This window comes from Chelmon rostratus, chromosome 6, assembly GCF_017976325.1.
Source record: "Chelmon rostratus isolate fCheRos1 chromosome 6, fCheRos1.pri, whole genome shotgun sequence".
Lineage (NCBI taxonomy): Eukaryota > Metazoa > Chordata > Actinopteri > Chaetodontiformes > Chaetodontidae > Chelmon > Chelmon rostratus.
The window spans coordinates 16988327-17004275 of NC_055663.1; the positions used below are offsets into that span (position 1 = coordinate 16988327).

General features: G+C 40.3%; 2 protein-coding genes across 3 annotated transcripts; one reads left to right on the top strand and one right to left on the bottom strand.

Moving 5' to 3' along the window:
- Positions 1-3055: 3055 nt before the first annotated feature.
- Positions 3056-13763, top strand: bnip2 (BCL2 interacting protein 2). 2 transcript variants are annotated; one of them, XM_041938155.1, is made up of 11 exons: positions 3056-4099; positions 6569-6664; positions 6796-6863; positions 7406-7582; positions 9358-9540; positions 9765-9867; positions 9947-10078; positions 10198-10284; positions 10369-10467; positions 11565-11600; positions 13142-13763. In XM_041938155.1, the coding sequence occupies exons 1-11, from the start codon at positions 3732-3734 to the stop codon at positions 13197-13199; spliced, it is 1407 nt and encodes a 468-aa protein (XP_041794089.1). In that variant the 5' UTR covers positions 3056-3731; the 3' UTR covers positions 13200-13763. The 2 variants fall into 2 exon arrangements, with proteins under 2 accessions (XP_041794089.1, XP_041794090.1); XM_041938156.1 differs by lacking the exon at positions 11565-11600 and having other exon boundaries at positions 3059-4099.
- gcnt3 (glucosaminyl (N-acetyl) transferase 3, mucin type) lies at positions 10225-15726 on the bottom strand. The gene has a single exon (XM_041938157.1). The coding sequence runs from the start codon at positions 15681-15683 to the stop codon at positions 14415-14417; it is 1269 nt and encodes a 422-aa protein (XP_041794091.1). The 5' UTR covers positions 15684-15726; the 3' UTR covers positions 10225-14414.
- Between the last annotated feature and the right edge of the window lie 223 nt (positions 15727-15949).

The window sequence follows — 15949 nt, forward strand, 5'->3', positions numbered from 1 at the left end:
TTTTAATGGCACTCACTACTATTTATCATGCTGTTTTAAATGTTTTGCTCATTTGTTTCCATTAAATATTTCATCTATCCTTAAATATTCATTTAACTTCCTCTTTAAATTTTTTACCAGTCTCTTTGCAGTTGCTATCTTTTTGCCTCCCTTTTAGGCTTTGCAATCATAAATAATTATTCATCTACACCCAGAAAGAGATTGCATAAAACATGCACATGAATCCTTTTTGTCTTTTCTCATTAGTGATATACTTCGAGTAGCCTAAATACTTCCCGCTACCCCACTTATGGAAATTGGTTGGAGAACCGTCCTAATGATTCTGCTTCACAAATAGGTTACAGCTTCCATCTGTGATCCCAACGTTCGCGCCGCCTTTCATCATGAAAGGAGAGGTCTGCTGCAGCATCTGCGCTGAGATCTGGAGTTCATGTATTACTTTTAAAGGGAAGAATCGGATAGATCCTGAATCATACAATGCTATTTTAGGTTTTAATGTTTAAACCAACTGCTCGGCTACGTTGGAACTGTACGACAACAACAGCTGCTCACTGATTGAGGAGAGATATTTATTGTCATGAACAATGCAACACAAACATTATAACTGTGCTCTTTCACTAAGCCTACCTTGCTTAACAATATCTTATTCAATATATATATATACTTCTAAGAAATTTTGTATAATTACATACAATTTCAAGATTAACTTAAGAAAATAATGTCAGGATAAGAACAACTTAAAATGGTATGAAAAGCCATGATTAATCAAAATTCCAGTTTTATTCTTCGAACTTTCTGTAAAATATTGGGCATAAATGTAATGTGAATTTACTAGAAAGACGTAGGATAAATTCTCCTGTCTGTGTCACATGTGTTGATGCTATAGCAATAGATTTATCTTGTTTAAACAGGCAACATTTGTCTTAATTTGTTAGATAATTGCAACATGACTCATTAGCAAACAGCACCACGGTGGAAGGTGGAAGGGAAGCATAAACTCTCAATTTGACTGGATTATCCTTTTGTGATGAGGCCTAATGATCCAACAGAGTAAATAGCAACGTGTTAATTAGAAATTACACTGAATGATCCGCTGCACACAGAGGAGGTATTAACCAGGCGGCATCATTATGTTAGATGTATAGCTGCCATTATTTCCTTTCCTTTTCTTTTCTATTTTTTTTTACCATGAGGTCCCCAAAAGAGAAATGACTGAAATGAAGTGAGAGCTGCTGAAAGCTCTAACTGAACAGACTGACATGTTCTCCACTCTCCAGTCATATTTATTGATAAAGCCTCACCTGAGGGGTCACTGCAACCAGATTAATTTGAGAATATCATTGTTAAAAGAAAGAAATACATGATTTTATCTGAATTAAAAAGAAAACAGCACCATATCACTGCTACATTCAGAAAAATCTGGAATTTATAAGCTTTTGCAATTATAATTACAATTGCCAATTTCTCCTCATTACATGCCAGACATTTGGCTTTTCACACAGGTTTGACACATGGTGGAGTTTTATCATCACAGGCGTCCCCCAGACTGCAGTGTGTAAGTTAGCATCTGCCTCCACCTAGTGGCAAAGAGTAGTCACTGCATGTTAAGAAGTACTTCAAAGTGACTGTTTCTAAATAGGATTAAAAACTTATTGGTGGAAACTGTATAATTAACCACTCAAATGTTATATTACATATCATGAAACAATTCAAACTCCATTTTTTTTAATCTTGTGTGATGATGTGGTTGTTCATACTATCAACATACCTGTGCGTGTTTATTCACAACCATCTACGAGACAGAAAATCAGTTAGATGCAACACTTAGAGTAACAGTGAAGTCCACACATTATGAAACTATTAATTACAGACTCATTACTCCAATCTGTGTGTACTGCAAAAATATGATGATTTATAATGTGCTGTATTCACAACAACATGTACTTAGGTATCAAAAGTAAACGTACTTGTAATGCAGAATGGATCCTTTCTGCATGCTATATTATTATATATTATATCATTTGATTGTTATTGATTAATTAAATTAAACAGCGCGTTAACAAAGTAACTTGTTAAGGTGGTGAAAAAATCCACTATTTTGTTGGATTGTTTAACCAGTGACAATGCATCATATTTTATAAACTGATCAAAGGATTTGTAATATTAAATTAAATGGAATGGAGTATAATTTACAATAATCTTCTCTGAAATAAAGTAATGTAAAAGTATATAAAAAAGCAAAAAATTGAAGTATGAATGAAAAATGCTGTCGTTATTATCATTATTACCCTCCACCAGTGTCGCAGATCTACCATTACAACTTATCGGAAGCACAACTAGTAGCATAGACATTTCTGATCATTAAGTGGAATCAAAATGTTGCTAGCATTGCTTTTTGTTTGTTTTTTTACAGATTGGAAATGAAAATTAAATTTTTATCCAAAAGTTTGAGGAGATTCGATGCTGCCCTAAAAGAGTTAGATCAATAGTTTATCTCCGTTTTGAACACAAAGCAGGTCAACTGATTCGAGCTTTTGAGATGTAATCTTTCAGCAACAACAGAGGGCAGTGAAACCTTGCTGGGGCAGTGACACCTCGACAGTACATACAGGGATCGAAACTACAGGGTTGCCAGGTTTGCTGATTTTCCATAGAGTCAGAAAAAAATAGACGCATATATATTATATTTTAACCTATATTAAAACCTCTAACTTTATCTATATGAAGTATTTTGAGCTACAGTTGGGGAGCAATGCTCTTTAGCAACTTTGTCTCGATCGTTTCAACTTATGAGACACAGCGAAGAATTTAAATCTTTAGTGTGTGGAATAACATTTTGCATTGCACGATGCGGCAGTGAAAACATTGTTTTCCAGATGGTGAAAATAATGCTCCAACGTAACAATGTCTGTAATTCGGTGTGCTTTAATGAGGGCTTTATGTTTGAAAGAAGACGGTAGAAAGTTCAGCTACAAACATGTAGGAAACACAACTGGCAACACCACCAGACGGCTCGCTAGCTGGAGTGCTAACAACAGAGCGCTCCGGTTAGTTAGCTAGCATTGTTAGCAAACAGCCGCTACTTTACTAACATAGATACCGGAGGACCCGGCAAGTTCAATCAGCGGATACTGACTTTGTATGCTTTGCATAAATCCATGGAAAGCTTTTCCTAACATTGCGTCGTAGTTGACAACTGGCTTGATTTTTATGTATTAATGCCGGCGTTACGTAGACAACATTAGCTTACCTTTTGCTTTGGCTAAGTTAGCTAACCAACTAACTGTAGCCCGTACGCTAGTGCGACTAACGTCTGTTACGTTCGCAGGAGAGCATTGTGACTTGGAGGAAGGAAGGGAGGAAATTGATAAGTAGGATCACTGCGCACCGCTGCTTATGCAAAGCTAGCACACTTTTTGGACTCCTGAGTCCTCACACTGAGGCGCATTTAGAAACGGTGACGATCTGTGTACACTGTGTGATATTTAGCGCTGTTTGGCTAATAAGATATGCTGTTAGTGGCCATAGATCGCTGTCAACAACAACAGCCCTCTTGGCTAGCTGTATGAGGCAAGAGCTACCACGCTAGCCGCAAACTTCTAAAGAAGTTGTGTAAGTCCGGTTCAGCTATCTGACTGATATATGCTAACTAGCAAACCGGTGATTTAAACTTTTTATAGTCATACTCTTTAACTCAGCCGCTTTTTCACAAGGACGACAGGGGAAACTTAATGGCATCGGATGTGATCGAGGGCGAAGCGGTGCTGAAGGGTGTAAGTGATATGAATTTGAACAATAGCAGCCCAGATTTTGTCACACCCAGGAGGACTCATGAGGAGCTGAGAAACAGACAGACTTCCAGTCCATCATCTTCTGGAGTGTCGGGAGAAGGCGATGAGGAGGAATTAGACGAGTTACAAAATAGCACAGCTTCCACAGTTGAAAATGGCGAAGAGGCACTTCAAGAGACTCCAACCAAAACAAGAGGTACGCCACAGGAAAGGACAACCCCGGACAATGAGCAGAAACAGCCGGGAGCTAGGAGCTCTACCCCAGTGAGCCTCCCACAGCCACGATCACCACCCGGACCCATTGGAAGGTCCGTATGTGTGCATTGTTATGTTTGGCCTACATGTTGGCAACTAATAACATTAGCTAGTTTCTGGCTCGATGTCTCCATTGCAAGAAAGCTGTGCTTCCAGATTCCAGCACCTGAGCCAGATGACTGTGTTCAAGTGCCAGTTCATGTTTTGCAGTGGATTTGAAAGCTGCTTGACAGGCTTGCGATTCACTGCCTGCTCATTGCCAGTGGCAGTGGAAGACGCTCTTCTGCAGAGCTTCTCTTACAGGCAAAACTTGCCTGTTTGAGCCAGCACAACTGTGTCCCACGCTGGCTTTCAAACCCACAACCTTGTTTTCAAGTTTACAGACATTTTTCTAAATCAATGCTTAGCCTACAAGCAGCCACTAATACCAAAAGCGAAGGGCATAGTTTTCCAAACCTTCTGGCTTTCCTTTATCTGTAGCCTGGTCAGAAAAGCAGATAAAGTAGAATTCAGTCTGAGGCCGGTAGGAAATTTATTTCCTCAGCATTATAGAGCGGGTGGACATAATAACAGGAATACCTGCACAATCTCATGTTATTTTGTCCATCTGTAGCCAAACCAGTAGGATCAAATCCCAATGTAATTCATTACAACAGCACCAGAGACTAGGACATCAAAGATGACCACAAAGTTAAATCAGTGCGTCCCTGGCACAGTCTAAATAAAAACTGCAAAATATAAGTTGTGAATTAAAATGCAGGGCTATTTTTTGGACTCTATGGTATTATATACATGTGTAACTGTCATTGTCTCTAGCCTCTGTAGTTTAGTCAGCAACATGTGTGGACAGCTGAGCAACACATGCAGAGAGCATCATTTGGCCGACCTTTGACAAGCTAAATAAGTAGATGACAGATCTTACTCTGTGGGTCCTTGGCAAACAAAAGTGGACCATTCGTTAAAAGTATGTGCGCATCACTGAAGGCGCAAGGTTTTTAGAAATCACGATATGAAAAGGGTAACAGCTGGACAGCAACACTACTTGACAAATGGTCATTCATCTCTTCCATTTGACTCCCTAATGTCACATGCAGCTTGGTCTCCAGTGCACTTTGATTGCAAGGGTTCCTTTCCAAGAAACCACATTCCTGTGGCACTTCTAACTCTCTTTGTTGGATTTCAAATGTAATGTGGGGATTAGCACTATACAAAAGTAAACAGCTAAACTGATACGTTCTGAAATGCTGAGTACCAAATGCCCAGAATGTTTTTGTGTCTGGGAGAACAAATCCAGCCGTGCATGTGATTAATGCATCAAAGGGAGCTCTGTACATTCAAGGATACAGATACCATGAACAGCATTAGTGAGTAGCCTTATGGTTTATGAACTAAGCCCTCAACACAAGCTGGTAAGCTATTCAAGAAGCCAGTGATCTGATTATGTGGCCAGTTGCACGCTGAAACTCTTGAGGAGATTCTCGATCAACATGCATCATCATCTTCTGTCTAGAAGTTGGTACATCACAGGTGTCATAGCTATTTGCCTCTCACATTGAGGTATTTGGTTGTTGTGATGGTAAAGAAGCACACCGTTTGGCAAACATAAACAGGCTTTTCCCTGATTGATCTAACACAAGGTGATAACAGTCGAGGTAAACCATAGCGCACAAAAAGCCATTATACCCTTTATTATACAGTAAGTATTGGAAGTTTCAGGTCCATTCTAAATCCATCCACTTTTGTTAGGTGGTTAAAATTGCACTTCACACTTAATACAGGTTGTCCAGCTGGGAATCTAAAAATGTCCTTTTTAAGATAAAAATGGTGCTGCAAAAGTGCTTGAATGCGAAGGTGACATGGAATATGTTTCATTTCATGTTACTTATTCATGTTGATTTTAGGTATTAGTGAAAAAGTTGTCAGTGTACTTTTTAGCTAATTTGTATGAACAGTTGACGTGACACAGCGACTGTTAACACAGATCTTTTTGGACAGGTTTTATCCATATAAATATACACATTGAGATTAAAGGATTGCATCTGTTTACATTAATTCAGTCTTACATGGATCTTTTTCCAGTATTTTATAGCATTTCCTCAGCATAGTCTACCCTATTCATAACATGAAGATCCCACTCTTGTTTGCAGGGTATAAGCATGTGCTTTCTGTATAGCTTTACTCCAGTGTATCTATTGTTATGTAGTTCCATCACTGTTACTATACATGTCTACTAACTTTGCAAAGGTTTTATTGCCTGACATATTACACCATGAGAAAAATTGCCTTTGACTCTTGGTCTGCATTTCTTACATAATCCTGTGAGGATTGTACAAGTCACAAACAACTGTTGACAGATAGCCTATTATGTGTTTGGATTTATTTGTCCCAGATAATCTCTCCTGGCCCTGCTCTTGATCTTACTACAGTGCATTTGTAGAACAAGAGGGCCTTTTTGAGAATTAGAGATCGTTGAACAGAAAATATGACCTGAATATTAACCTTTTTTGTGTTTTCATTCCCAGCCTGGAGCGCCAAGAGTCAGTCGCCACAACAGAAGCCCGCCTAAGAATGGAAGGAGTTGAACTTAAGGAAGAGTGGCAGGATGAGGACTTTCCACGGTATTGCCATTGTCATTTCATAATGTTATTAAATCATGAAAGGATCGTAGTTCCCAGTTTGTATCACATGTTTATCTTTTGAAAGTCACACTAACTACTGAAGGCATGATCACCTTTCGTTTGGTTATTAGGCCCCTGCCAGAGGAAGAGGAGCTTGAAGACGAGCTTTTTGCGGGAACCTCTGAAGAGGGAGATCCTGGTATGAAAGCAGAATAGTATATGGTGCATTGCTACAGCGACCTAGGAGAATATATTCACACCTATTCACATTTTTTTAATGTTGAGAGACTTATTGGGCGCTGTACTCATGCCTGTTCATTCTTGTTCGTGCAAAAGTGTGTTCTAAAGTTTGGACAAAGTGAGGCCTCCGCGGACTGAGTAAGCAAAAGGATGTCTTCCAACATTGTCTTTTTAGTACAGAGTCCTCTCAGATGGTGTTTCTTTGTTGAGCTGCAGTGAAATGACAATAAGAAAGAGGGAATTTCGCTGTAAAAGGCTGTAATGTTTTGAAGATACCACTTTACTTATGAAACTTAGACTAATGAAGCCTCATATTAGCTTTGACTGAACTTCAGAATGCATTCTTGCATTAACAAGCACTCTGGACGGGCTTGGAAAAAGTCTCTTCACTGCTTATTAGCATTATATTATGATAGACTTGAAAAAAAATCTATCTGAACCTGTCCTTCAGTTGCTCTTACCAACAGCATAACCCCTTGGTGATTTGGGCATCTACCCTAGGCTATGCAATGAACCCTGCCAAGAAGGCAAAGAAGAAGCTTGCAGCTCCGGACATCAGCCTTACACTCGACCGCAGTGAAGGCTCCCTTCTCTCTGATGAGCTGGATGAAAGCACCGAGCTGGACCTCGATGACATAGACACGCCTTCAGAAAACAGCAATGAGTTTGAATGGGAAGGTAAGAACTTAATATAATACCATCACAATAGTACATTTAGCACTTAGTATCGCATAACCCAGTTTGTTTTGTTAACACTGAAAGTTCAAGCAGTAAAGTTTAGATTGACTTGATGAGTTTGGAGATTCGTTCAAGATATTTAGCCTTGTTGGGTGGCGCCAGTGTGTTATCCGACCAGTCTTTTATTTCCTGGTTCTGGGACCCATTGCACGTTCCTTCCTTGATTTTGCAGGTTTGGGATGGCAGCTGCCTTACATGTAGTTAAAATGTGCTTTGTTGTTTCTGTGTTTCCACACTGCTGCCTTCCTCTTTTTCACTTGGAAGAATTGTTTCCATTCTCTGCCTGGAAACAGGCTGCAGGCCAGCAGCAGGTTTCTCTCTTCCTTGTGGTAAGGTCTGTTGGACAGCCCCTGTTTTTTTTTGTTTTTTTTTGTTTTTGATTTTTTTTCTCCCAACCATGAATCAACCGCTATTGTCCAGATTCTTTTCTTTCTTCAGTTGTTCAGACAAATCATGGGGAGGTTTCGTGTCCCATACCTTTCATTTTCAGTTAATGTTTTTGTGCATGTCATTTCTTTGAAATCTTCCCTACAATTTAGGTGACAATCAATAACGACATGTCAGTTAAGAAGTGGTTTCATCTGCACAGTAATGCTGCAGTTGTCAGTTTTTAGCCATTCAAACATTTGCTATCGTGCTGTTTGGTTATTAGTCATTCGCTGTGTCACAAGAAGTTACGCAATAAATGAATTCATTATAGTGTAATACAAATGTGCTTCTAATAAATTTAGCTGTTAATTGGAGACACATTTGTCATTTTACCATTTGAATCCTACATTAAAAGCCCAGTGTATAGGATTTAGGGGATCAATTGGCAGAAATGTAATAAATGTAAGTAATTAGAAGCATTTGAAATAAAAAAGGGGGAATAAAAACTAAACAAGAGCAGTTAAACTCAAGATTACAATTAATTTACAGATTGCTAGTGACAGAGTGACACAGTGGTGTGATTAGTAGCAGCTTTCTGCAGCGTGACGTGATTGTAAATGATTCATGAGGTCGATGATTTCATAAATGATGAACATCTTACCAGTTATTTTCAGGCTACATCTGTACAGTATATGTGGCTCATACAGAGCTCTAAAGAAGAGACACAGAGCAATGCGTTTGATTCAGTATATTTAGAAAATGGGCCGCTCGCAGAGCGATCCTCATGAAAGTTTGTTGCTATGATTTGGTTTCACTATTCACCTATTTTCGATTCTGCTTGTTGCATGCTTGATACACACGATCATTTTAACACTTTGCTTGATGTCACATACATCCTAAAAACGATGCTCAGAAGTCCTCGGGGATGTCGGCAGTGGTGTGTCACTGTGGGTGTGGGAGTGTTTGTTCGACGCATTTGTTTCCATACCGTGACATTACAAGCTCACGCAGAGTACAATAGCAGGATTTCCCCCAGAAATTTGCAGATTTTCCCTCTGGAAAACTCTGACCTCAAGTGAAAGGAGACATGGAAGCTGAGATGTGATTGTTGGTGTTGATTTGGAGAGAAAGCATGCCATCCGGATACCAAAGTTAAAAGCAACAAATGACATGTAATGTTGATTAAAATGCATGTGATTGAAAAGTTCAGTTATGAATTATTGAGCGATCTGAACGTTTTAATAAACCTGATTTGATCAAAATAGACCTGATAACATCAGACAGCCCTCACGTCTTGGGAGGTGTAGTATCTAAGCTGTGGGTTTAAAATCCCCCTTCGCCTTCAGATGATCTCCCCAAGCCGAAAACCACAGAGCTGCTGCAGAAGGGTGTGGAGTCGGTCCAGGAGTACTCGGCCTCGGAGGAGAGGGAGGAGGGTCGGCGCTGGAGGGTGTTTCGTATCGGAGACCAGGAGCACAGAGTGGACATGAAGGCCATCGAACCCTACAAGAGGGTTATCAGCCATGGAGGTCAGTGGCGTTAGTTTGTGTAATGTTCCCACACATATATACATTTTCAGCATGTCTACTGTATGTTCCTGTTAATTTACAAGGTGGACAAGATATATTTGTGTTTAACATGAGTTTAACAGTCTGCATTTTGTCAAAGTATGAGGTAAAGAAGAAGTTTTGGCAATGAAAACAGTGTTTTGATAAGGAAACATCAATTTTTAGTGTTTGATCTTTCCCTGCAGGTTACTATGGAGATGGCTTGAATGCCATAATCGTGTTTGCGGTGTGCTTCATGCCTGAGAGCAATCAACCAAATTACAGATACATCATGGACAATTTATTCAAGTGAGTGTTTACTGGAACTTCTTCGGCCACGTGTGCCAAACATTTCGCAACCGGCGCTAATGGAGTTTTCCTACCGCAGGTATGTCATCGGCACACTGGAGCTTTTGGTCGCCGAGAACTATATGATTGTGTATTTGAATGGGGCGACCTCGCGGAAAAAGATGCCAACTGTGGGCTGGCTCAGGAAGTGTTATCAGCAGATTGACAGGAGGTGAGTCTGAGTGGTGGTTATTGCAACAGATGCAGAGGCACCGGCCGACCCCAAGAACAGCATTGTCATATCTGATATGTGACTGAATGTTGACGGCCTCTCTCACTCTTTTTGTACAGATTAAGGAAGAACTTGAAGTCTTTGATAATCGTCCATCCCTCTTGGTTTATTCGCACCCTGTTGGCACTCACAAAACCTTTCATAAGGTGACTTAAATGTTTTAGTCCATTAGAATAATAAAATACAGGTCTAACCTTTAGATTCTGACATTTCCTTCTTCTTTTTCACAGCTCCAAATTCAGTCAGAAAATCAAGTATGTGTACAGCTTGACAGACCTGGCAGCGTTGGTTCCAATGGAGTATGTGTCCATACCAGATTGTATCAAACAGTAAGTATGCTCCACTCATACACATCACTATTTCTCAAGCTCTTTTAAAACAAGACAAAATCCATGGCAAAAGTCAAAATAGCTAGGTCTCTGCAAGCTAAGGAATGTAAATCCAAGGCCATAACAGAAATTTGGTGACATGGCCCTCAGTTTTTTATACTAAGTGATGACAAGGTGTCACCTCTAACGCTTAAGTATGCAATCACATGTTTACCTTTTAGGGTGGTTCCCAGTAGAGGGTTGAATCATAATAAGACCTGTTTTGTTCCTACATGAAGTGGACCCGGTGATCGCAGACCTCACAGCTAAAAGCGGCTGTGCAGCGGAGCAATACATGGCTGCTCACTTGATTTAGTAACTACATAAACCATGACCAGATCAGGATAGATCACCTTCCCTTTCTGCCCTCCTACAGATTTCATCCAGCCTCTACAGCATCAGCTCTGACTGATGCTGCAAAGATTAGTTGCGTTTTGTCTGTAGGTGGTGCTACAGCAACATTCTGCTGTTCCTGTGTGGCCACCGTAGATGAGATGTCAGTGGTTATGAGTCTGACTCGCTTGAAATTTTGCACAATTCAGCCTGATATTCTCAGGTGGGATTCAGGTATTTTCCAAAATCATGGACGCTGTCTGCCCATGAGCATGATTACTTGTCTTACTTACACTGTATGTATGATGGGGAAGAGATCCAAATGCAAACTACAGTGTCTAAACATTTTCCTTTTGTAAAATATACATGTAGAGTATAGTAAAGCCTTGATCTTATGTCTTTTAACATTTCAGCAGGTGTCAGCGTTACTGAAAAGAACTGCGTCCAGATCATTTTGTCCTATAAACTGCTTTTAAAGAATATATTCTTCATTTTCTAGTTGTAACCTTTACTGATATGCCTCGCTCATGCTGTATTTTTCCTTGATGTGGCTTACCTGAGGTGGATCTTGTATTCTCGTGGCATTTGAAAATGCTTCAACACAAATACTCATCAAATGTTTTTTTGTTTTTGTTTTTTTAATCTTTTGCTCTTTTGGATGTTTGGTTGCTGTTGGCTGTGTATTTCTCCTTTCCTTAACTCCATTTCCCTGCCCCCCTCTTAAGGTTTGACGACGAAAAAAATAGGAAAAGCCGTAAAAGGTATCTGCACTTTCACCCAGGATCAGTCTCAGCATTTTGCATTTCACAAAACTAACAACGAAATGATCTGTTGGCTTTCAGAAATGCACCAATACACCTCATTCTGTCCCGTTGTTTTATAGTCGGATGATTTCCTGTTACCTTCCAGCCCAAATCAACAACTTTCCTCCCGAATGTCCCACTTTGTTCCTCTCAGTAGATGTAACAAGTTCCTTAAAAGCAGGCTGAGAAGCTGTTTGATTGGTTTCCAAAAATAGGTGGCTTGGTGATTGTTTAACCAACTAAATCCCATTTCTGAGCCAATTCTGTGAAGTTAATCTCAAAGCCAGTTTGTGTTACATGCGTTCTGTATTTATTGCCTCAAAATAATATCAGCTATCTGCGTGTGGTTTAAAACATAGCACGCACCTTTAGTTTTGGTGTTGATGACTGCATTGCTGCTTTCTGATATTGAATTTGGGGCATCGAGTCGCTCTTACATGCATGTGTCTTTTAAAAACCAGGTTTAGAATTTGATGAAGTCGATGTTGGGTAAGTCTGGTCGTGTTTGTACTACTGAATGGGGTGGAACTACAAGGAAGTAGCTCGTCTTAGTCACTGTGGTGTGTGGTTGCACAGTAACCATGGCCTCACATGGCTCCTCTCAGTAACTCGTCCTCACCAAACACCCGGCTTGTCCTCTCTCACAGCTCTTTGCATGGCTCTCTATATCCCCACTCCCTGCTGATGTTTAGTAACTCAAACCTTTGTCAGCCTCGCTCATGCACACTGAAACATTCTGCTCGTTACTGATAAGTAGTGAGCATTCAGTTGCTGAGGTGATTAATTTGCTGATTAAGTATCATGGGATGTTAGAACATTAGAAAAATAATAACTGTGGTGTAGAAGACTGTATTGTGTACAAAAAAACACTGCCACAATCAGTTGTACTTAGCTATTAGGTGCACGAGTTTCTATGGTGATTGACAAACTTGCAAGACAAATGCACTAAAAACCTCACACATTGCCCTGGATTTAAAGCAAAGTCTTTCTGACTAACAAAAATTGCACATTTAAAGCACAAAGTTTGCACTCATTCAGGTAATTCACAGGCTTGCCTAAATTCAAAGCATGCAAACAGCTGTAGATGTCATACAATAAGTGTATGTATACAATATATGCTGTGTGTGCTGCAGATAATGAAAGCAGACTTACTGAAGCGCACATTAGTGCATTTGTCTTAAAAAGTTTAAAGGGAAGTAAGAAGCTCACGATAATACAGCTGATGTTGATGGTTTGTACTTCCAAGATATTTGAAGTGCTTTAAGTAGAAGGAGCAGGAATGGTATTTTGGTCAAGTGTTGAGTATGTAAAATATAAACAGACCAAATAAGGCATTTGTTTGGGGAATATGTCTGGTAAATTAAAAAAAAAGATATATTCACTCAGACAAAGTATAATTTATAATGGTGTAAAGGTAATGATAACAATATGTGATCATATGAAAGGTGTGGTAGCCTCTCATTAGACAGATGTCTAATGACTTCTGAATTTGTTTGCAGAATCGACCAAGACATGCACGGCAAAGTGGAGATCGCAGCCGCCGCTGTTCCAGAGTGACCCTGCCCGCACTGCGAGACGTGGAGGAGGAGGAGGAGAACGATGAAGAATGTTTAGAACCGCAGCCACTCTTCTGTTTATATTCTGGGCAATGTGACTGGAGAATTAGCTCTTTGCATCAAGAAAGTGCCTTTTTGAAACTATGCTGCCTGTTACGTCGTGGAAGTTTTTACAGCTCGATCCTCAGCGTTTTTTTTCACATGCTGTCTCAAACGTTTTTAATCTTTTTTTTATTTACTGCAGGTATATCAAGTCAATCTTATCTTATTGGTGTTCCCTAGTTACTGTTGTATCTACACGTTATTTAAGGCACTCTGTTACAAGTGGTTGATGCATGTTCTGCTTTATTACATTTAAATATATATTTATATTCAAAAGGTGACAATGGAGAGAAATTAATATATTTTTATGGTTGCTCTGATTTTAAACTGCATTTTAGGTCTCTGACCCACTGAGTGACATTTCATAGAACAAGTTTTGACGGCACCTTTTTCACTGTTCACTGCTGACGTTCTCTGTTAAAATCCTGCCTGGGGAAAATAAAGTTTTATTTTTTGCCCATCACTTGAATGTGCCCTCTGAATTGTGGAGGCAGAGCATTCGCGTGAGCAACAATCTGAAACAAAGATGTAGGTCTTAATGCAACATTTTCTCCAAGTAAAATCGTGGATCCACATCACTTTTGTTTTTTGTTTTTTGTTTTATCCCATTCAGTACCAGTTTTGCAGTTGTAACAAAATGAAGTATTATCAGCACATAATATAGTGAGTAGGGCGATGCTTGGCAAGGTTGAAATAATGACCAAGTTGCTATAGATATTTTTTGCTATGTAGATTGCTTCCACTTAAAATCCACTAGATGGCACCACAAATATAGATTTCATTGAAATCATAAGAAACTACATACCAAGATCCATAGGAATAGCTTAACAATGATATTAAGATGCACAAAATACGTGAAAATTGCATAAGATCTAAAACCCACTGACAGTTAAATTAATGGCCATATTGTTTGAAATTCCCTCACAAAATAGATAATTTGAGAATAACAGGCACATAATATTTCAGGTAGAAGACCCTTAAAAGTGTTTTTGATAAACTAATATGGTTTCCATAATATTTAAAGTTCCTGTTCAAAGTGTTCCCTGAGGTTACACATTATATTTTACATTTCAAATAATTGCAAGCTTTACAGAATGGTGGAACACTGGTCTGCTCACAGCAGGTCATGACCTAAAGCTTTGAATCGCAGAACCGACTCCATACATCTGATAGCAGTATCATCAACCTCGGGATCAAACTTATTTGCCAGGAGATGTTGTTGTCTCAGGAGCCACTGGAGGTCTCCAGATCCGTACACACACACTGCTCTTCTGTAAGTGCCAGTGCAAGGGTGGTACGGGGCTCCATCCCTCACTTCTCCTGCTAAATAGCTCCACTTCACCACGCGAGCGAGGGCGAGCATGTCTGATGCATCGTACTTGCTGTTGGCGGGCACTGATCCGGGAACAGAGGGCATCCTCTGCAGAGTGGCCCATAAGTGCTCATCGGGGCTGTAGGTGTCCCTCTCCCACTCAAGCAGTTTCTGAACCTCTCTGTCCTCCATCACATGTTTCACAAAGGCTCTTGTGACCACAAAGTAAGCACTTCCCGAGAACATGGGGCTGCTAATGGGCGGAGGACTTTTCTTCACATCTGTTCTGATGACGCTGTCAGTGACATTGTAGTGATACTGCCAACGGCCCTTCTTGTAGTCATTGGTGGTCTCAGACTCCATAGTGTTTCTTCCATTGAGGACCTTCAGTGTCTGAACCATCTCTCTGTTGGTTTTGATGGGGAAGTCTGACCCGCAGGTGTTGAGCATGTACCTCCACTGGACCTGAGAGCTCAGCAGATCTTTCATGCAGTTCAAATCTGCCTGCACCCGGGACCATGAGGCGTATACCACTCTTTCAATCCGAGAGGCTACAAACACATTAGGTAAGCAGGAAACAATGGCCTTCACAGCCCTCTTAAATTTCACCGTGGATTTCTGGTCCACATGCACACAGTAGATGTTCTGAGGAGTGTAAATAGCTCGGAGAAGTCGCTCAAACATCTCAATCTTCTCATGGATCACCATGGAGTAGGCAATGGGAAAATCTCTCTCCTCTTCACTGAGAGGCACAGTAATGAATCCTCTCTTTTTAATGTAAGCTGGACAGTCTTGTGTCTCATTTATGTAGAAGTCCTCAGATAAAGGTTTCTCTCTTTTCCTGGATGCCAGAAGCTCTGCTAATTTGCTTTTCCTGCCCTCGGTGTCTCCGCTGATGATAGCCAAGCAGCCGGGCAGGTCAGCAGAGAACTGCTGTGGTATTCTGAGATCAGACACTGACAGCCAGTTAGAGCCAGCTTCCCAAAGGACAAAATAAAGGAACACACCAATGAAGATGAGAGACAGGGCCCTCAACAACACCTTGCACTTCAAAATTCTTGCGAAAATCATATCCTTGCTTGAGGTGACTTCAAACAGGTGACCTTGTCCTCGGTGCCGGTTACAGTTTGACTAACAGGGAGAGGCTGCAGGGCTTATGAATCAGTCCCTTGAGTAGGTGTGTCAAACTAAAGCATGGAGGAAATCTTGTCCCTCCTTCCTACTACCTCCTGGCATTTTTGATGGTGTGATTACTGAGACAACAGGTTGAACCTGTAGAGCACCTGCACATTACAAAGAACACGTCTGTGGAAAGTTGTTTAACTGAGTTAAAGGTA